The sequence below is a fragment of the Pipra filicauda genome, unplaced genomic scaffold (genome assembly GCF_003945595.2).
Source record: "Pipra filicauda isolate LSUMZ 115617 unplaced genomic scaffold, ASM394559v2 scaffold721_size132957_pilon, whole genome shotgun sequence".
Taxonomy (NCBI): domain Eukaryota; kingdom Metazoa; phylum Chordata; class Aves; order Passeriformes; family Pipridae; genus Pipra; species Pipra filicauda.
The window spans coordinates 24572-46198 of record NW_024104889.1 but is presented as its reverse complement, the minus strand read 5'-3'; the positions used below and the strand labels follow the sequence as shown (position 1 = coordinate 46198).

Below are 21627 nucleotides of genomic sequence, written 5' to 3'. Positions count from 1 at the left end.
TTTTTAAGCCACCATTTTGTCTCTGGGTTTTCTTGCTCCCTCCCTCTGTGCCGAGCCCAGGGCAGCAGCCGTGTGGCAGGAGCAGGACCCGGTGCATGTCTGGCTGAGGCGCCGTGGCTGAGCTAAGGAGGGTCGTAAAGAATTGTTCTCTGGGCTGGTTACAGCTGGCAGCAGGAGAGTCATTTATATGGGAACTTGTGGGGTGAGACAGGAGCTGCTGCAATTCCTGGGGTACGGATTGGGGAAGGGCAGGACCAGAGAGGTTCCACGGCTTTGTTTGTGCTCCGTAGAAACTGCTGGAGATCTGTGCCCTGAGCTGGCGTGTGCAGCTCAGGAGGACATTGCTAAACAGGGAATGGTCTGAAAAGAGCCCTGGGAGCTGATAAATCCCTGCAAAAACAACCTCCTGCCGAGAGCTTTAGTTGACAAAGTTCCTGGGTTTATGAATTGGGACCTGGGGGGAAGAGAAAGGTGCCCAAAGGGGGCCTTTGCTTTAGTGACAAACCCAGCGGGGAGGGTTTGGAGTCAGGCTGGAAATGAAGTGTGGTTCCTCAGCAGCAAGGTGAGGAATTGCTGGAGTCCCTTCCCAAAGGATACAGGAGGCTCCACCCTGCCCGGTGTGGAATCATGGGGCACGTCTTCCCCAGACACTTCAGGTGCTGTGCTGGAACCGGGAGCACCAGGCAGCTGGTGTTTAATGCAGGTCAGGCCAGACTATCCCAGGGATCCCCTTTGTGCGTGAGAATCCTGGTGGTTTTCTGCCGGATGGATCCTTTGGGTGTGACGTGCGAGGCTCCAGGACTCGACCTGCCGGCACTCGGGAATGGGAGGCTGGCTGAAAACAGAGAGTTTTCCTTCTGGTTTTATGGCCTGGGTGATGGCCAGAGAGATCATGACTCAACGTGTTAATGTGGTGGAGAACAGCCCCGGAGGGATGGCTGTGGACAGTGGTGGTTGTGAGGACTCTGCCCGGCCGTGGAGCTGCTCCCATCAGCTGCTTTACCCTCTCACCACTCCATGTTTTTAAGATCTGCTGTTTCAGGGAGATCAAACCCCCCTGACTTTTCCGTCCTTGTCCAGCTGAGGACGAGCAAAACCTCAGCGTGGGAGGGGCAGGACACAACCCACAGCCCGGAATTCACAGGAATCCCTGCAGTCCCCCTTGCTCCAATGATTATTTCTTTAAACACCAGAGAAACAAAACCAATGAGAAATGGTTGTCCTGTTCTGAATTGTCACTTGCTTTCGGAAGGTGACACGCACCTCAGTGGCAGAGCACCCAGACTTCCAGAAAACAGAGGCCACGTTCCCCAGGGCTCCCCAGGGAAGGACCCAGGTGGGTGAAACGCATTTTCTGGTCTCTCTTTGACCCAGTTCTTGGTGTTCTAACCCAAACCAGATCAGACTCCGACTCCAACTCGGTTCCTGAAGAACTGTGAGGAGGTGGGACTCTTCAATGAGCTGGCGAGTTCCTTCGAGCACGAGTTCAAGAAAGCTGCTGAGGATGATGAGAAAAAGGCAAGAGGCGAAGGCCGTGGTGCCATAAAACTGTGCTGGGAGCAAACTGGAGGGGAGGGCCACAGGGGGCTGGGGGGGCAGGGGCTGCTCTGATGAAAGGCACATGCCCTCGGGTAGCTGAGTTGCTCTCAGGTTTAATTTGCTGCCATGTGGGGGGCTTTATTTTTGTAACTCAGATGACTTTGGCTGGTTATCCTGCGATCCGAGCCCTGTGGAGAAAGGATTTAATGGTTTATTATTCCTTTGGCTTTTCACTTCAAAAAAAGAAAGAGGAAAAAAAAAGGGGGGGGTAGTACCCAAAATGCCTCACACTTTGGGAAGGAGCTGCAGGGAAGGACAGAACAAGATCTCGGCAAAATCTCATTCAGAGGCTTGTTGGGGGGGTCGAGATCCGAAATGATGGTGCCTCTAAGGTGCAGTCACAGGGAAGGGACCAGGCCTGGCCCGTGCCTTTGGCATTTCCAGGGTGTCTGGTACATGGAAACAGAGAGAGGGGCTCCGTGGAGGAGGGAAGCTTTTCCTAACAAAGAGCTCCCTCTGCAAAGCGCCATCGATCCAGGCTGCCCCTGCAGCCTCGGGAGCGCGAGGGTCTGAAGGACAACGGGATCTCATCAGAAAGCAGCTAATTAAGGACATTTCCCCCCCCCCTCCTCCCGTTGCCGGATTCGAGGAGCAGCAGATGCGTGCTGGGCTCTCAGCCTGGCACATACATTTACTAAATTGATGTATGTCCGTACATACGCTCGCAGTCAGCGGCGCTGCTCGGAAATAAACTGCGGGAGCGGAGCCGCGTAAATCTTCCCGAGATGGGGAACGGAGGAATTCAGAATTAAAACTGAAACCTGGCTTCCACCCGCTCCCCCAATAACAGGCTCTTTAAACCGAAATTGATCTCTCTCATTGGTATGCGGCGGGGCTGCTCCCCGCTCCCAGCTCCTGCCCTTTGTTCTGGCAGCGCCGGGAGAAGGAGCCGCCGCTGGGGTTTCACATGGAAATGCCGAAGCAGCCGGGTCTGGGCAGGGAGACCACCCAGCTCCTGGGCTCTGCGGCCTCCCAGCCGCCTCTCGGGCCCAGGGCTGCTCTCCTGGGTTTTGCTTTAGGATGGCTGCAGTCTAAATATTCCTGCGGCAGCCGCGGAGGGGGCTTGTGAAGCTTGGGGTGGTGTCGGGCGTTACGGGAAGCGTCATCCCTTCAAAACCCCCCTGCCCAGGCAGAGCCCGTGCCCAGCTGGCTGGTCACTGCCTGGACCTGTCCGGAGCTGCGGTTCTGAGGTGCTTCCAGCATCCAGTCGTGTTTGTCCTCCAGTTCCAAGGGTGGTCTCACACCAGCGCGTTAATTAAAAACACAGGCACAGCAGGAGCTTCCCTGGAGGCACTTTAAGTGGTTTGAAACTTCCCTGCATGTTAATCCCTGCTCCTTTGTGATTCCCAGAGCAACATCTCTGCGTGAAGAGGGCAGGTAAATGGTTACTGCACCTACCGCAAGCAAAGCCCCCAGGAAATCTGGGAAGGGCAGAGGGGCTGGAGCCTCATCCTGCTCTAAAACACCCCCAAGCAGAAGGGCTGGAGCCTCATCCTGCTCTCAACCATCCCTAGCTGCCCGGATTTACCCTTTTGCTGCAGTTTTCCCTGCCCTGAGAGGACTCACAGTGCGGCACGAGGGGGTTTAGGGGAGATGCCAGGATGGACTTTCAGCCAGCAAAGGGGAGCGTGGGGATGGATGGTGAAGGGAGGGAGAACAGGCTGGACAAACAGCTGTCAGGGCTGATTTAGGGACAGTTTCTCCTGCCCGGCCGGGAGGAGGGACCGGGTGATTTGGTGCCGCATCCTGCCATCCGTGTCTCGTTCCTCCGCCGCTCCCTGCACCATCTTCTCCCGGCTCTTCTCTCCCTCCAGTTCTTGGAAGGGGACAGGTTTAGTTCAGTTTAGCTGTCCCCCCACCTTGTTGTCACCCTGCAGCCCCAACAAGTCGTTAACTGGTTCAACTGGGGCACGTGGCACTGCTGGATCCCAGGGTGGTGGCAAGTCGCCAGGTTCAGGCATATGGTTGGGTTTTATTTTAATGGGGCGCTCATAGATATTTAATAACTCGCATGGCTCTTTGTTTGCTTTTGATAATCGGGTAATAAAATAATTCAGGCTGATTTATACAATGCTTTACAGCTCTTCTGTGAATGAAAGTGCCTCCTGTAACTCGCAGGCATTTGGCTTTGGTACCTGTCCTCCTTAGCAGAGCCCTTTTATTAAAAAAAGAAAATGTAAAAAAAAAATCCATGGAAAACTCGTGTGTGTTACTGAGAACCCACAAACTGGTGCCATCTGGGGCTGACTGTCGTTCCTGGGCCTCCGTCTCTGTTTGGCCGGGGCCGGCGCGGCACCGCTCTGCTGCCTCGGGCTCCCAGATGCTGCTCCACTACAAATAAATAATAATAATTTGGCAAGAGCTCGGAGCTGGAGCTCTTCCTCTGGGAGCAGCCGAATGTTTCGCAAACAATATGAGCTAATTGTCCTTTCAATCCGTGGCTGCTTTTCCCGCAGAGCGCCGGAGCCCTGGACATGTCCCTGCCCTCCACTCCCGAGATCAAGATCAAGGAGGAGGAGCCGGTGGAGGTGGACTCGTCCCCCCCAGACAGCCCCGTGTCCCACCCACGGTCACCCCAGCACAAGGAGAAGGTGAGGCTCCCCAGCACGAGGTGGTGGTGCCCCTTTTCCAGGTGGGAAGCTGTTTCTCCAGATGGCTGCCCAGGCCTGATTTGTGCTCTTCGAGGCCTGATTTCCCTCGTTTGAGACAGAAACGGTTCACTAAAATGCACCGTTGCTGCCCTGGAGGCTCCCGGTGGGTTTGGCTGATGCACAAAGCCTTGCTCTTCCCTGTGTCCTGGGGGGTGGGGATTTGGAGCAGGTTGGTCCAGGTGACACTTTCACCACCTGAATAAGGTGGGGATTCAGAGGGGGGGATTATCTGGAGTGTAAATTCCTGTGCCCCACTCCCTGCACTGACACAGATACGTGTGTCTTTGGGAGAGGTGCTCCCCTCCATCCCTGGGGTTCTGTGACAAAAGTGCCTGAATTTTCCCTAAAGAGGAAGAGTCAGCCCTGTGGTAACTAACTGGTAATTAACAGCGGGTCCCCTGTTTTCTGTTTTCCCTTCCAGGAGATCCCCTCCAAGCCTGTCATCCTCTCCACGCCCACTCCCACCATCGTGCGCCCCGGCTCGCTGCCCCTGCACCTGGGCTACGACCCCCTGCACCCCACATTGCCATCCCCCACCTCTGTCATCACCCAGGCCCCTCCCTCCAACAGACAGCTGGGGTGAGTACGGAGCAGGGGCAGGAATTACCCCCTGGATGAGTTCCCTGAGTGCCAGACCCGCGGAGGTGCCGCCGGCCCCGCTGCAGCTGCATGGGCATAAGGGCCTCGCTGGGCACTGTCTGCAGCAGCAGGATGGGATGGGAGTGCAGGAAACGGGAACTAATTGTGCTGGAGTAACGAGACGAGGCAAAACTCACTGTGGGGAGAGATGAAAACACTCCCTGAACACGAACACGCCGACACGGCGCTGGCTGTCGGCACCGGGCGCGGGCAGAGCCGGCGCTGCGGAATTGTCTGGAGCTGTAACAGCTCAGGGGTTTTCCCAGACAGCTGTTGCCTCTCGAGTGTCACCTCTTGTGCCCAGCCAACCCTGCCTTGGGGGGGCTGTTTGCTTCTGCACAGCCAACGACCTGCTTCTGTTTGCCCTGGAACAACCAGGACGGAGGCTCCGGCTCCTCCGGCCCTGCACGTAAAGGAAGGAGCCTGAGGACGGAGGGAGCACATTGCTGAGCCCCTGGGAGATGCATGTTTAGCCCCCTGTCTGTTTGGTGTCAGGATGCTCCTGCTTCTCCTCCCTGGTCACCCTTGGTCAGGGCTGGCTCGCTGTGTTAACCAGCCCACTTTGTATTTTTGGGGCTGTCACCTCATGGTTTTATGTGTGTTTGCCTTTGACCCTCTGGCACCATCAATCCAGACGGCCTGGTGGAAAATTTTAAATGCTGTCTTGAGGCATGAAAGGGTTAAGTGGTTGTCCTGGGGGTAGCTACAGGACACTGTAAGCCCCTCTGCAGGCCAGGCAGAGACTCTGGGGCTGTTTGGAGCTGTGTCCAGTAGGTTAGGCTTTAGTATGATTTGCTGTGCTCTTTGCAGCCCAGACCCCACCTGCAGACAGAGAGGTGGGGCTGCAGTGGTAACAAGGGTCCCTTCATTAGGGCCACTGCCAAGGCGGTGGGGCTGGTGTCAGCGTGACAGAGATGGAGGGGAGGCTGTGACCTCCCTGTAACTCGCCTGGTTGGGCTGGGATTTCCAAAGCAGCCTGGAGGATTTGGGACGCCCAATAGAAATGACTGAGAGTCGAGCGTTCGCGTTCCCAAGGCAGCCTTAAAAATTCCAGCCTGAGTTATTGGCAGGATGAACTTCCCCCTCTGACCCACGTCCCCTGCTCCTCCCACCGTCCCCTGCTCCTCCCACCGTGCCAGCACAGCCTCCTCCCAGGATCCCAGGCAGCCCGGCCTCCTCCAGCCCCTTCCCCGGGCTTGGCAGAGGAGGCAGCAGCAGATTTATTTTACTCTCCCTCCCGCAAGGCCGGGCTCCCAGCTCGGCTCTGCCTCCACTTGGTTCCCCACAGCACTGACATGGCTGGAGGAGGAGGAGGAGGAGGAGCAGGAGATCAGGCCCTGTGGCAGGGATGGTTTCCTTCCTCTCCCCATCATCTGGAGCAGCTCTGGCTCTTCCTCTGCTCTCGTGGAAAGGCTGAGTCTGGATGGTTGGAGCTGGAGCACAGTGGGGTTTGTGGTGGGATAGAGGCAGGGGGAACGTCCCTGCTTGGGGTGTGTCCCTGGGTGGGGTGTATCCCTGCCTTTCACTGCAGAAGGACCTACAATAGAAATATTTCCTGGTATTTTTAATTGGTCACAATTAGGCTCCAGCACAATCTCCTCCTCCCCAGCCTGCAGCGAGCCGGGACGTCCCATCTCCCGATTCCCATCTCCCCGTGTAAACACGAGCCAGCCCAGCATCCACCCTCTTTTTAGGGGGTTTTCTCTGGAATCAGAAGTGCTTGTTAATGGGAAGCTGAATCCTTACAAAACCCCCTGTTGGGAGCTCAGCAGTGGACAGACCAGGAGGTTCCCTGTAGGCAGGAGCAGCTGCCCGGGCAGTGCCAGGCTCAGCCCAGGAGGAGCAGTTCCAGCAGTTCCAGCACATCCAGCCCTTGGATGTGTTTTTCTCTCCGTTCAGGTGGCCGTCGTGGCTCAGGGCTTTGGCAGCCACAGTGTTTTGGGCAGCTGGGGTATGCCCAGGGCACATCCATGTGTCCCTGACAGCCCTGAGCAGGCCGTGTGACACTGCCATGAGCGTGCAGGGCCATCGGGCATCACTGCCAACCCTGGTCACCTCAGTGTGACACTGCCATGAGCGTGCAGGGCCATTGGGCATCACTGCCAACCCTGGTCACCTCAGTGTGACACTGCCATGAGTGTGCAGGGCCATTGGGCATCACTGCCAACCCTGGTCACCTCAGTGTGACACTGCCATGAGTGTGCAGGGCCATCGGGCATCACTGCCAGCCCTGGTCACCTCAGTGTGACACTGCCATGAGTGTGCAGGGCCATTGGGCATCACTGCCAGCCCAGTCACCTCAGTGTGACACTGCCATGAGCGTGCAGGGCCATCGGGCATCACTGCCAACCCTGGTCACCTCACTGTGACACTGCCATGAGTGTGCAGGGCCAGCTGCCAGTCACCTCAGTGTGACACTGCCATGAGTGTACAGGGCCATTGGGCATCACTGCCAGCCCAGTCACCTCAGTGTGACACTGCCATGAGTGTACAGGGCCATTGGGCATCACTGCCAGCCCAGTCACCTCAGTGTGACACTGCCATGAGTGTACAGGGCCATCGGGCATCACTGCCAGCCCAGTCACCTCAGTGTGACACTGCCATGAGCATGCAGGGCCATCGGGCATCACTGCCAACCCTGGTCACCTCACTGTGACACTGCCATGAGTGTGCAGGGCCATTGGGCATCACTGCCACCCCTGGTCACCTCAGTGTGACACTGCCATGAGCGTGCAGGGCTATCAGGCATCACTGCCAGCCCAGTCACCTCAGTGTGACACTGCCATGAGTGTGCAGGGCCATCGGGCATCACTGCCAACCCTGGTCACCTCACTGTGACACTGCCATGAGCGTGCAGGGCCATTGGGCATCACTGCCAACCCTGGTCACCTCAGTGTGACACTGCCATGAGTGTGCAGGGCCATTGGGCATCACTGCCACCCCTGGTCACCTCAGTGTGACACTGCCATGAGTGTGCAGGGCCATCGGGCATCACTGCCACCCCTGGTCACCTCAGTGTGACACCAGCACATCTCCTGCCCTGCCACGAGCGTGCAGGAGGCCGAGTTACCCTCACACCCCCCCAGCTGAGCTCTGCACCCTCCCCTTCAGAACAAACCACTCAGAAACGGGGAAATGAGCCCAAATCCACCGACTGGATTCGCTCACGCTGCTGCCCCTGAGCTTCCCGGGGCCACCGGGACGTCGTAAACCTGGAATAATCTGTGAGAACTCCGGCTCTTGTTTCTGCAGGTCTCCCACAGGTTCCCTCCCACTCGTCGTGCAGCTTGCGAACGGCCAGACCGTGCCCGTGCTCCCCGGCCCCCCCGTCCAGATGCCTTCTGTCATATCGGTGAGAGAAGCTTCCAGCACAGCCCCGTGTGGAGGAGGGGACGGGCCTTTCCCCTGCCAAACACACACAGACACTTCCATTTCATAAACATTAAAATCCCTCTCCCCCTCTGTGCGAGATAAGACCGGAGGAGGAGGAGGAAGAGGAGGAGGGAGCAGCTCTGGCAGGGCAGCAATAACGTGTGGATCACACTAGAGGGCAATAAGTTTGGGGAAAAAAGCAAATCCGTGCCCGGACAGATGGCTCACGCCATCGATCCGGGGCTGGGAGCTGCAGGATCCCTGATTAGCTGCTTCCATTTGGAACAGAGTGCCTGCACTGAAACCACCAGAGCTTGCAGGGAACATGTTGGTGTGTGCTGGCCAGGGGAATGGCCAGACCAGCCTCGGCTTGGGCTTCTGCACACAGAGAGTTTTCTGTGGGGCAGAGTGACTGCAGATCTGCCTGGTGGGGGTTGAGTGTGTCCTCTGAGCTCTCCAGCTCCTGATCCCCAGCCCTGGGAATCGTGTCTGTCCTGCTGGGCACGTCCTTGGGGCTTTGAGTGCACAAGGGCTAAAACCATCTGCCTCAGGTGCACCTCTACTCATGGCCTGTGGGCATGGGAACATCCTCACCCCTTCCCTCCCTATTTGCAGTGCTTTACCACCCATGGGGCTTATAAACATGACCAAATTCTGGTTTTCCCTCCCTTTGCTGAGGGAGAAAGCTCAGGAGGGGACGCTCCCCTTTTGTGGGTGCTGTGTCAGCTTTGCAATAGAACCAGGGGGGATCCAGGACCCTCCCTCTCATCCATGGCATGTACTGGTGGGGGAGAGCCCACTGGCAGGGAAGGGAAGGGAAGGGAAGGGAAGGAGCTGCCCCCCTCCCTGTGCTCCGTGCTGGGCTGGTTTGTTTGGGTGATTCTGGAACAGCCTCCGTGGCCACCAACGTGGCTGGTGGCCCTCAGTGACAGCAGGAATAACGGATGGCCGCAGTTAAACGTTTGTCAGGATTTATGGATGTGCTTGGTCAGGGAATTACTGCAGAGCTGCTCCACGGAGCCAAAGCACCTCCAACTTCCCAACCCACGTGTCCCTCGCTCCCCCACAGCTGGCTCGGCCGATGTCCATGGTGCCGAACATTCCCGGTATTCCTGGGCCTCCCATCAACAGCAGCGGGTCCATTTCCCCGTCAGGACTCCCAGTGCACTCTGAAGCCAAAATGGTGAGTGTTGGGGAGGGGGTCACGGTCACAGTGTTGTCCTTGTCCCTCAGCCTTCACCACCACCTCCACAAGCAACTCCCGGCTGGAGGCTTTTCCCCTACAGCCTTCATAAAGATTCCTCTGGAATCCTGTGTAGCCATCAGAGCAATTCCTGCTCCCAGCACAGGTGCTGGAAGTGCCACCAGGAACATTGGAGCACTCAGTGCTCGGCGCTGGCAGCACAGGAGGCTGTGAGTGTCCGGACAAACCCTGTCCCCAGCCTGGGGGCGGCTGGTGGTAAAGCTGGAGCTCTGGTTCCAGGATGGCAGATGGGATGGAGGTGGGATTGAGGAAGGCAGAGCCACGGGAGGAGAGGTTTGGGCTGTAATTCAGGAGATCCTGATCATGGTTTTCATGTCAAACCCATTAACTAAGACTTTACAAGAGGAACTTTCCTCTCGTGGCTCCTCACGGCTCAGGCCGGGTGTGCACAGGGGGGAAGCAAAGCTGATGGATGTGGCACAGGGGAAGCAAAGCTGATGGATGTGGCACCTGGGGACATGGCTCAGCAGTGCCAGGACTCAAATGATCTCAGAGGGCTTTTCCAGCCTCAACGATTCCACGATTCTCTGAAGCCCCCATTTTTTGGGCTGGGCAGGTGTTTGCACACCCACCTCTCCCAGCAGTGCTGCTCACGGCTGCCAGCATATTGTCCTCACTCCTGTTCTAGGGTCTGCAGGACTCGGGGGCAGATCAGAGCCTCAGGTGGGGAGAGAGATCATAAACTGAGGCACAAAACAGCCATGCTGACCTGGCTGCCCAGAGAAAGGACTTGCAAACCACGTGTGGATCCTTCTCCATCCCCTAGGACCCCTCTGTGTGTGCTCAGGAACAGTTGGGCTCTGCAGCCTGTTCAGTCCCTGGGCTTTCCATGGAACCTGCCAGCTGGGGAGGGGTTTGGTGCCAGTGGCAGTAGCAATTTTGGGATGTGACACCTGTCTGTTGGGTTGGACACTGCTCTCTCCTCGGGCAGGCCAGATGGTGATGGCTTTAGGTTGGACTCGAGTCAGCCGCAGCCTCTGAAGAGCCTGTTCCAGGCAGAGTGGCTCCTTGGGTGACAGGAGCTGCTCAGAGCCTTGGCAGCACAGAGAGCAGGTCCCCTGATGTCCCTTCTCCTCCTTCCACAGAGGCTGAAGGCCAGCCTGACGGCCTCCTCCTCGCTGAACGGCAGCAACCTGGTGGTGGGCTCAGCCAGCACGATGGTGACGGCGCGTCCGGAGCAGAGCCAGATCCTTGTCCAGCACCCCGACGCCCCTTCCCCGGCTCAGCCACAGGTCTGCTGCTGCTGCTGCCCCACGAGGCAGGGCTGGAGGTGCTGGGGGGTTCCTGGGCTTGGGGAAAGAGGAGGAAAACCGCAGCTTCCTCCCTTGCGGAATGGGTTAAAGCCCTGTTTTTCCAGTGCCGCTCACAGCCCACCAGGCAGAAGCTCCAGCACCGCTTTCATTTGCCTGACGAGGTCTGGAGTTTGGAAAGAATATTTCCCTCTCTTCTCCCTGCTCAATTACTGGGGTTAAACGCTCCCCTCTCAGGCAATCAGCTCCACTGGCTCCTGCCAGCCAGCCAAATGCCAGCCTTCCATCAGGATCGCCACCTGCTCCGTCACTTGGATGGGCTTCCAGAAGTTTTAATATCCATATGCTGCCCGACAGCGAGTGCTGGAGTGTGGCTGCACTCCCTGGGTGTAATTGCCCCTTGCAGTCGGGGCTGCTGCACCATCAGCCCTCGCTGGCTTTTCCTTTGTTCTCCCAAAATAAAACCGGGGAACGTGCGGCTTTACAAAATCCTTTGGTACCATTTACCTCCAAGAGCTTGTTTAGCTGAAGATACTGGGGGAAAGTTCACCCAAATTAACTTTTTAAGCAGATTACCCACTCAGAAACTGCCATTTGCTCCGTGACACTTCCTGAGCCCAAACAAGAGATGGCACCTTGGCGGGTACGGCAGCGGGATCGAGCGGGATTGAGCTCTCCCAGCCGAGCTGTGGTGACACCGCCGTGTTCTGCCTGCCCCGGAGCTGCTGTTCAGTGTCTCCCACCTGCCCCATCCCCAGGTGTCCCCTGCCCAGCCCACCCCCAGCACGGGCGGGCGCCGCAAGCGCACGGTGGACGAGGATCCGGACGAGCGCCGGCAGCGGTTCCTGGAGCGGAACCGGGCGGCCGCCTCCCGCTGCCGGCAGAAACGCAAGCTCTGGGTGTCCTCCCTGGAGAAGAAAGCCGAGGAACTCACCACCCAGAACATCCAGCTGAGCGTGAGTATGTAACCAGGGCTGAGAGCAGCCCTTGGCCGGCGTTGGGAACGTCTCTCCCGAGGGAACGTCGCTCCGGAGGGAACGTCCGCCCCGTGCCGCAGAGCCCACGTGCGCTCGGGTGCTGCCTCCCTGACCGGCTTTCTCTCCTGGCTTTCCATCCTGATGGGTTGAAAAGCAGCCCTTGGGGGAAGAGCACCTCAGGGCTCATTTTTTTCTCCCCGTTGCCCCTGGAAAGGCTCTGCCCTCTGGCTGCCAACCTTGCAGGCAGCACATGGAGCCTCGGGAAGCAGCCGTTTTTCCCAGAGTGGAATTTCCCTGAGTGAGGGAGAGCTCTGCCAGCTCCATTCCCTGAACACTGGACCCATCAGGGGGAAGCAGGGAAGCTCTGCAGACTGATTTTTCTCTGGAGAACTGGTTTTCCCTGGCTCTTGGCAGCACCCTGGCGTGCCAAGCAGAGGTGCAGCACACCTGAAAATACAGATTTCACTCCCAATGCCACAAGCCCTGTTAGTGCTCTCAACACTGGCTGAGGGTGAGGTGAGGACTGAGCTTGGCTCCGTTCTGGGCCAGTGACTTGGGCACTGGGATCTTTACTGGAGCTCTGACCGTGGTGTTTTTATTCTCTTCCCAAGACAATTATAGAAACTATTTCCTTGGGCAGTGGAATAATCTACTGTACAGGTTTTTGGGGAGCAGACCTGGCTCACAGGAGCTCACAGAGGTACTGAGACCGTGGAGAAACTGCAGTGTCCCCCCATGGCCTGGCCTGGGCTGGTTGTACATTCCCACGTGTCCCACCAGAGCCAGCAGCACTCCAGAGTGTCCCTCAGGCAGGTGACATTGGCAGGAGGGCTCAGGAAAAGCTCTGCCCAGGGTTAGGTGACTGTAGCAAGGCCTCTGCAGCTGGTGGCAGGGAAGCACTGCAGCCCATGTCCTAAATTCCTCAAATCCAGGAACTTTGCCAGGTGTTCTAGGGCTGGAGGTATCTCAGATTAGTTTGCAGGGTTCACCCATGAACATCCTGGTGCTGCTGGGGCTGCTGTGAGTGATGCCCATGTGTGTTTGTCCCCTTCAGAATGAAGTGACGCTGCTGAGGAACGAGGTGGCTCAGCTCAAGCAGCTGCTGCTGGCCCACAAGGACTGTCCTGTCACGGCGCTGCAGAAGAAGACACAGGGCTACCTGGGTGAGTGATGGGCTTCTGCTGGTCCCTGTAACCTTTGAACAGGTCAGGATTATGAGCTGTAAAGGAAGGGAGGGAGTTCTCCTCTCAGTCTGTGCCCCATCAGCTTCCAGTCACTGCAGTGACAGGGCAGGGCTGTGTCACAGAAACACGGAATGGAGCACAGGGCACATGGCATGGAGAATATAGAACACCCTGGGTTGGGAGGGGCCCACGAGGCTCATCCAGTCCAACTCCTGGCCCTGCACAGGACACCCCAAGAATCCCACATGTGCCTTGGGGCATCTTCTGCGGGTGCAGCCCCCACGCTGAGGAGGAGCCCCCGAATTGGCACTTTAACTGGTGCACGGATCTTTTGAGGGAAGGAGGTGTGTGCCTCCCTCTGCCTCTCTGGTGTGGGATGCTGGACAGAGATCCACGTGTCTGCTTCTCCCTGGAGTCTCTCCCTGCTCCTGGCAACGTGCCAAGCACTTGATATTCTCTTTGAAGTTAAAAACTCTTGCTCCAAAGCAAAGGCAGAGTCAGGAAAGGCCAGACTCTATAAATGACATCATAGGGCTCCATAGCTCATTCTCTGCAATTCCCATCAAACTGGCTCGGTTTGGAAGCAAAAAAACCTCCTTTTTTATCTTCTTTTCTTTCTTTCTTTTTTTTTTTTTAATGCTGCCTATTTCATTATAATCAACCCAGGAGCTAAACACGATGATCCTGGGTCCTTCTGCCCTGCCTGCAGTACCAATTCCAGGCTGTGGTGCTGTGAGGCTTTGGGAGGACGCTGGAGTCCTCTAGTGTTGCCTGGAATAATGGGAGGAGAGGCAGGGATGGATGAGAGGAGAGAAGGGAAGGGGGAACAGAAAAAGCCAAGGAAGCAAAAATATAAATTACAAAAAGCCAATGTCCTTGGGGGTTGGCCCTTGATCCCCTCTCTGGGAATGTTGTCCTGGAAGGGTCTGGCCCAGCCCGTTCGTTGTCACTCACTGCAGTGACTCAGGGCCTGAGTGATGTGGTCGTGGCTGTCCCCGTGTCCCAGCCCTGCAGAACCCAGGCAGGAGACCTCATTTTTCCCCCCTTCCTGTTAAATTCCAGAGTTTACAATTCCTATTACTATTCCTCACAAGTCTGCCTACTGCAGTAACAGGAATTCATGACACATCTGAATACTAAAAATGAGATTCGCCCCCTCCCCTGTGCCCCCCTCCCCTCTGCCCTTTTTATTGCTGAGATTTGTGGCTGGTCCTGTAACAAAGCCCCAGATTCCCTGATGGAATTGCAGCTGCCTCCTGTACACTTGGGTGGTTTATTTTTAATATCTTGTAAATCTCCTGATTTTGGGGATGCCAGATGATTACATTGCTCTGCTCAGCCTTCTCCAAGCCCGTTCTCCAACCTGCTGTGCTGCCATGGCTTTCACCCAGGCCGAGGTTTCCCGAGGGAAGGTAGAAGCCATCTGGGAAAGGAGAATGATGTCCAAGCACCTGATGGAAAACTGAGCCCCAGAGTCCATTTTCTGGTGCCCAGTGAGGTTATAAACCCCTCCCCTGATTTTTTCCCCCAAGTGTCAAAGGTTTCACTGTCTTGGTGTGGAAGAAGTATCCCAGTTCCTGCCTTAATTTGGCTTTTTCAAAGGAAAGTGACCCCATCCCACCTGTAATTCATCTGCCCAAGTGCTCAGGAAGGAATTTCCTCCTGGCATCTGTGGATAATGAGTGTGTACCCCAAAGAGAGCTCTGGCTGCCCTAGGCATGGCATTTGATAGCTCACAAATTATCCTCTGGGTGAGGAGCTGTGGGGGCTCCTTGGGGGAGAGAATCCAAAGTCCTGAAGCTGATCAGAGCAGGGAAGAAGGGCTCTGTCCCCTCAGTCACGTTGCTTCAAAGCTACCAAAAGAAATGGGGCAAACAAAGGGACTCTGGTTGATTTTAATGTCCTGGAGAACAATTAAGAGCAAACCAGGTAATTTATATCAAAAATGCCCCGAAGAGCCCAGGCCTTGGCTCTGCCAAAGGGATTGTGTTTCACCTCCTCCTGTGCCCACCCAGCTGGTCTCGGGGCTCAGTGGCCTGGAGGAGAGGAGGTGTCATGGGGGGAAGTTAATTCCTTGTAACGAGGAAAAACATTGATTAGGATGAAGGTAATGCCAGTGCCACCCTCCTCGAGGTCCAGCCTGCACTTTGTGGCTACCTGGCTGGAATTCAGGAGGATTCCATGGTGCTTCTCCAAAGGACTGGGGCCAGCAGGACCTGGGCAGGGTCGTTAGATCCCAGCTCAGAGCAGTTTCATTTCCAGTCCTTGAATCAGTTTTTGTTTCCAGTGCTTGGCAGCTTTTGCCAAACAGCTGCTTGGGGTGGGCTGGGGCCTCGAGGGGAGTGCCTGGCCTGGTGGGGGGAGCTGGGATTCCACAGGAATCATCCTCTCTCCGCTCCAGGCTGGAAAGGTGAGCGTTCAACCCACACCTCCCTCCCCCTCGCAGTGCCACCACCACCACCCCCACAGCCTCTCTCTAACTTTATTTTCTTCTTCCCCTCCCCTCCTTCCCCGTCGGAGCAGAGAGCCCGAAGGAGAGCTCGGAGCCCACGGGCTCCCCCGCGCCCGTCATCCAGCACAGCTCCGCGTCGGCCGCCCCGAACGGGCTCAGCGTGCGCTCGGCGGCCGAGGCCGTGGCCACCTCGGTGCTGACGCAGATGGCCGGGCAAAGGACAGAGCTGGGCCTGCCCTCCCACGTCATCATGGCCCCACAGTCCCAGTCTGCCGGCAGATGATGGCCCGGAGCCGAGCACAGACTGACCACGGCCCTGGTCCTGCCCAGGGCGGGCCCACGAGGATTTTCGTTTCTTTTTTTGGGGGTTTTGTTTTGTTTTGTTGTTTTGTTTTTTTTTCTGAGTTAAGGGCAGCTCTGGCGCTTTCCCACTGCACAGCCTGTACAGTGCCCTCAGTCCCTCAGCTGGCACTGGGCAGAGCCCCCCCAGCTCCCAGAGCCCCCTCTGAGGAGCCCCCGGAAAGGTGGGCTGGCAGGGATCCGTCACGGTAACACTAAACCTCTGTGCCTGGGGATCCCCTCGGCACAGTCCCTGCTCCAAGCCCCCTCTCCCTGCCCCCTGCCTTCAACAGAGGGGCTCAGGGGGGCTCTGACACTCAGTGCTGCTCCCAGGCATCTGCTCGTCCCTGCTCCCATTCCCTGAAACATTGCACCTTGGCACAGGAGCCTCCTGGAGCTCTGAGCTTGCAGGGATTGAGGTCGGTCTCCTCACTCCCGAATTCCAGTGGTGGATCTTGGACACGACGGGAGTGTGACCGCTGTAAATTTGGCTGGGAGAAGGGGACACGTGTTCCCGGTCACCGGTGCCGCGCCGGGAGCTGCAGGTGCTCAGGTGCTGCTCCCACGCCGGGTGCTGGGAAAGGTACGGCCTGTCCAGGCAGCCACGGGGCTGCTCCCGTCTTCCCTATGGCAAACAAGTGCTGGTGGGCATCCACAGGGACCGGGCACTCTGGGATTCAGGGAAGGACCCAGCAGGCAGCGACATGTGAGTCCCCAAATCCGGCATCCCGCACACCTGAGCGAACCCATCCCTCCGTTCCCAGGGATCATCTCCCACACACGTGACCTCGATGACCTTAATAATGGTGGCCTTAAATCGTGGATTAGTTGCCTGTTCCGAGGGGAGGGAGCACGGGATGGTGTCTCTGCCTCTTCCTCACGATGATGTTCTGCTCGCGGTGACGGAGCATCCGTTGCTTCCCAGCCAGAGCAAACAAAGGATTCATGGAGCTTCCAGTTCATAGGGCAGGTTAGGAACCCACCCTCCGTGTTGGGAGACTCTTGGAATTGGGTCTGTTTTCCTGCCAGGTGGGCCTTGGGCACGTGTGTGTCCATGTGTGTCCTTCTGTGCTTCCCGAGGTGCCGATTGGAGCCGGTAGTTTGGAAATGGGAAGGGTTTTCACGTGTGTTCAGGCTCTTGGAAGGAATCTTGTCATGGTCCATGGAGTTGCATCAGCCCTTGGTCTTCCTCCCCTTCCCAGGTTCCTCCTCAGCCAAGCCCTCCTCCCCCTCAGGTCGCACTTTGCCACTTTGGAGCCAAGTTGGTTTGTCCAAGTGATTTTTGTTTGGCTTCCCCAGACTTGGAAGGTTTCCAGGGACAGCAAAACCCAAAGCAAAGGCTGAGCAGGAAACTTGGAATCTCATCACGGACAGGGGAGTCCAGTGGTTTGGGTTTTTCCATGGATGGGATCTGTCTTCTCCCCCTCCCTCTTTCCCAAGTCTTCCGCACCTCTGCGGCCGCACCGACCACTCGTGGCCTGGGGTTGGTTTGTGTTGCTGCTCCTGCACTCCCCCTCTGTTCTCGTGCTCATCCCAACTCCTGTCTGCAATTGGGGTCACATCCAGCCTCTGGTTTGGATCCCACACATCCCCCCAGACCCGCCTTTCCCTCCTGTAAAGCTGTTCCTGCACAGTCCCTGGGTTCACAGGTGTTTCCAGCATTCCCAGTCCCAACCCAGGACGTGACCAGGCCGTAGTGGATCAAGGGTTGGACTTGATGATCTCGGAGGTCCCTTCCAACCCAGCTGATTCTATGATTCTAAGGGTTTGGGGCCGGGTGAGGCACAGCAGGGGGTCAGGCCTGTTTTGGGGTGATTGGTGGTGTCTGGCAGCTCCTCCTGGGCCATCCCAGCACTCAGCTCTGCAGGAAAACCTGTCCCTCCAGGAAAAGTGTTGGTGGGAAGGGGAAGGAATTGAGCTCTGGGCTGGTCCCACCGCTGGTTCCCTGTTTGCTGTGGGGTCTGGGGGGAAGGAGAGACGAAGGGCAGTGGGGGCTTCACTGGCAGGATCAGGAGTGAGCAAAGGGTGGAGAGGTGGAAAATCTGGGACAGTGTTTGGATCAAAGGCAGCAGCTTCCCCAGCCCCTTGTTTTACCCTCGGGGAGTAAAAGTGGCTGGATTCTGTGTGATGGGAGAGCCAAGCCTGCAGCCCACAAAGGGCTTTTCCTGCCTCACCACTCCAGGGAATCCTGGTGGCCCCACTGGGATGGGGGTGCAGGAGCAGCTTTTCTCCCTCTCCCTCCATGCCCCGATGCCATCAGTGCCACCCCATTCCCACATCTCCCATCGCCAGCGCTTTAGTGCCTTGAAAATTCTGCAAATCCAGGAAAAGGTCATTGGAAAGCTCCAAATCTGGGCAGGGACAAGCGGGGAACAAGCAAGGAACAAGGATTTGGCCATACCTGGACTTATTATTGCTTCAGTCACAGGGTTGGAGCTCCCTGTGCCCGTTTCAGGTGTGTTTTACCTCAAAGGCTGCCCTGGAAGCAGATCCCAGAGCGGGCTCAGGTCCCGTTTCTCGTGCTGGGATGGAGTTGGATGGTGCAAAGCAGGAATCCACAGGGATCCAGCCTCAGGAGGATCCTCTGCTCCCATCCAGGTGATGGGTGATGTCCCAGGAGTCACTTTGGGGCACAGGGGTGATGCTCGTCCCTCACTGGGGTCAATTCCCTCCCCAGGCTGGCGATGGACGTGCAGGGGGTTGGGGGTTTTTTGGGTGGGAAGTCGGATTTTCTGTCGGGTTGGTGGTGCTGGATCCCCCTCTGAGGACAGGTGGGATGAAGGTGGCTTTTTCTCCTCCTCCTCCTCCTCCTCCTCCTCCCCCTGCTGGTTCAACTCTTGCCTGAAGACTTTGCAGCTGCCTTTGGGGCAAAACAACCTGATTTCTGCTCTGTGGTGATTTCTCCTGCTTTTCCAAGGCTCCCGGGGGTGGCAGCCCCTGGGCCTGCTCGGCAGTGCCGGGCACCTGCACTTTGCTCTCCCGGAACCCTGGGGTGTCCCAGGGCTTCCACCTGCCTGCCCCCAACCCCATCCAGTGTTTGGGTCCCCAGGATCTCCATCCCTCTGCCAGGGCCTGAAATGGGGGGAGGGTGACACGAGGGCTCCTCATGGGAACCCTGCAGGGTTGAAAGGGCTCCTTTGTGTTGGGGTCGAGCTGGGGTGAGCCCAGACAGCAGGACTGGCCCGTGGGAGTCGAGTTCTACCGATTTTTATCATAACTGTAACACTGAATAGGAACAAATGGCTCAAAACCACGACCCGGGGGAGTTCGTGATGAGGGAGCTCCTGCTCCTTCCCTCCTTTCTCTCTGGCAGAGATGAAAATTCTCCTCGTTGGCTTCCGAGTCCCTCAGGACCGGGCAGGGTGGGAAGGGTTGATGCCACTTTTTCCCCTCACCGAGACTGGTCCCTGGTTCGGGAATTCGGCGGCTCGGATGGGAAATGTGCCATTTTCGGACCCGTGGACCCGTTTCTGTTCGGTTCCCCCCGCCCAGTTCCGTGCACACGGGGGGGCTCTGGTAGCGACGATGCCCCAAATCGAGCCCAGGAGGCGACAGAGGGACGCGGGAGGAGGGTCCTGGGCGTTCCCCCCACCCCCTGCCCCCACCCAGCTGCTTTTGTACCACGAGCTTTGACGATCAATAATGGAAGAAGCCAAAAAAAAAAGGACACCCCCCCCCCGCCCCGAGAAGCGTAACCGTGTAGTATCTATCAGTCCATATCGACGCGTATATGCACCCATATATCGTAGATCGGCCGCCGCCGCGGGGCAGCTCCTTTTTAGCTGAAACCCACCCCCCTCCGCAGCCCCCGAGGGACCCCCCCTCCGCACGGGCTCCTGTGAGCGGGTCCTCACAGCCCCCGCGGGGGCCCGGGGACGCGGGGGGGACCCGGGGGGACACGCCCCAAGCCCCCCCCCAACCCCCTCGGCCGTGTCGTACCAAACATGTAACGTGCCTTTTATTTATGCTGCAAATATAACATTAAAATATTACCCAGGAGACGGTGGTTGTTGCCCTCTGCTTTTGGGGGGTCGGGAGGGGGGGAACATCCCCGGTGTCACCCGTGCCGCGGACACCCCTGAGTGTGCCCGGGGGCGTTCACAGGGTGGGTGTCACCGGGTGGAGGGTGCTGTGATGACCCTCGGTCACAACCGCGGTGACACCGCCTGGACTCAGGACGGCGTGGGACGTGTCGCGTCCCCTCCCCGGGTGACACAGCGGGTGAGCTGCTCGTGGGGACGCCGCGGTGGCGCGGGGCAGCCTCGGGTGAGCGTTTGGGGCGATTTCGGCAGGTTTTGGGTCGGAGGGAGCCGCGGCCGCGCCGTCGGGGCTGCAGGAGCGCGGCGGGGCCACCGGGTGGCGGCAGCGAGACGCGGCGGAGCGGGGGGGGCGCGGGGGGTCCCCGGAAAGGGGAGGGAGCCCTGTCTCGGGGGATCCCCGGAAAGGGGAGGGGGCTCTGTCTCGAGGGGTCCCCGGAAAGGGGAGGGGTCCCTGTCTCAGGGGGTCCCCGGAGAGGGGAGGGGGCCCTGTCTCGGGAGGTCCCCAGAGAGGGGGTACCGGGGCGGGGGGGGGGGGTGTCCCTGTCTCCGGGGGTCCTGCTCCGGTAGGGAAGCGATGCAGGGAGGATGGGGGTCAGCACGGGCCGGGGTCCTGTTTTCAGGTAGTGCCGGTGCAGGACGGGGGGCCCGGCGATGGGCCGGGGGTCTTGATTTACCGGTGGGGGCAGCCCCGGTGGTGGTGCCGGTTGCGGGTCCCGGGCGGGGCGGGGATGTGCGGGACCGCCCCGTCCGTCCGTCCCCGGGGGCGGCTGTCGCGGCTGGTAAATGGGTTTCATTAGCCGGCACTGGTCCCCGCCGCCCCCCGCTCCCCCGGGAGCCCCCGGCCCGGCCCGGCTATAAGAGGCGGCGGTGGCGGCGGGGCGGGGGCGATGGCGGGGGCGATGACGGGGCGCCCGGCGCTGCTTCTGATGCTGCTGCTGCTGGCGGAGACCCCGCGCAGCGCCCGCTGCTGCCCCGGGACCCTCGACCCGGCCCCGGTGAGCCCCGGCCCGGCCGCGCCGTCGGAACGGGGGGTTCGGTTTGGGACGGGGGGAGGCTCGGGATGATTGGAGGGGGGGGTCACACTCCGGCTCCGGGACCGCCGTGACCCCCGGTCCTCCCCCGGCACAGGCCGCCGCCGCCGCCCCCCCGGGGCCACCCCCCGCCGCCGCCGCCCTGGGTGCGCTGCTCCGGTCCCTGCAACGCCCCGGCCGCGCCCCCGGGACCCTCCTCCAGCCCCAGAGGTGAGCGGGGATGGGGGTCCCGGGGTGTGGGGTCTGGGGGCACGGGAGGGGCGTCCCGGGCACTCCGAGGGACGGGGCTGGGGACGGGGGGACCCAGGAGGTGGAGGGGGACACGGGGGGTTTCGGGGGACCCGAGCGAGAAGCTGGAGCGGTGCAGGGCTGGGGGTCCCTGTTAATGTCCGTCTGTCCGTGAACGTCCTGTGTCTGTCTGTCCGTGTCCCTCAGCCCATTCCCATCTGCCCCATCCACCCGTTCATTCCCACCCAGCCATCCCGGCCGTCCCCATCCTGTCCCCGCCAGGGCTCAGCGGTGCCGTGTCCCCCGGCAGGTCGGGGTGGGGGCCGCAGGGGGGGGCCCAGGCCCGGCTCAGCCCCCGGAGCTGGGACCCCCCGCTCGCCCCGTTCTGGACGATGGCGACCCCGCAGCGCTTCGGCCGCCGCCGCTGAGCATCCGGCCCCGAGTCCGTCCATCTGTCCGTCCCTCCTGGAGCCGAGCCCCTCCCAAGCCCATCCGTGGGTTCGTCCGTCACCCAATAAAGTGGTGCCCCCACCCCTGAGCGCTCACTCTGCTTTTACCCCTGGGGGACGGGTCGGGGGGAGGAGGGATCAGCCCCCTTTCT

General features: G+C 58.9%; 2 protein-coding genes across 5 annotated transcripts in view; both read left to right on the top strand.

Annotated features, from left to right (window-relative positions):
* The window catches only part of LOC114002435 (cyclic AMP-dependent transcription factor ATF-7), a 57366-nt gene extending 41599 nt beyond the window's left edge, over positions 1 to 15767 (top strand). For all 4 annotated transcript variants that reach the window (XM_027748401.2, XM_027748403.2, XM_039389368.1 and 1 more), the window contains 9 exons: positions 1400 to 1518; positions 4056 to 4190; positions 4672 to 4829; positions 8142 to 8241; positions 9331 to 9444; positions 10611 to 10757; positions 11534 to 11731; positions 12807 to 12915; positions 15460 to 15767. In XM_027748401.2, the coding sequence (XP_027604202.1) occupies positions 1400 to 1518; positions 4056 to 4190; positions 4672 to 4829; positions 8142 to 8241; positions 9331 to 9444; positions 10611 to 10757; positions 11534 to 11731; positions 12807 to 12915; positions 15460 to 15671 (1292 nt within the window). In that variant the 3' untranslated portion in view covers positions 15672 to 15767. The remainder of the gene's footprint in view (positions 1 to 1399; positions 1519 to 4055; positions 4191 to 4671; positions 4830 to 8141; positions 8242 to 9330; positions 9445 to 10610; positions 10758 to 11533; positions 11732 to 12806; positions 12916 to 15459) is intronic.
* A 4890-nt stretch (positions 15768 to 20657) lies between these two features.
* Positions 20658 to 21560, top strand: NPFF (neuropeptide FF-amide peptide precursor). Its single transcript, XM_039389369.1, has 3 exons — positions 20658 to 20762; positions 20896 to 21008; positions 21337 to 21560. Exons 1-3 carry the CDS (start codon positions 20667 to 20669, stop codon positions 21452 to 21454), a joined length of 327 nt encoding a protein of 108 aa, XP_039245303.1. The 5' UTR covers positions 20658 to 20666; the 3' UTR covers positions 21455 to 21560.
* The last annotated feature ends 67 nt before the right edge of the window (positions 21561 to 21627 follow it).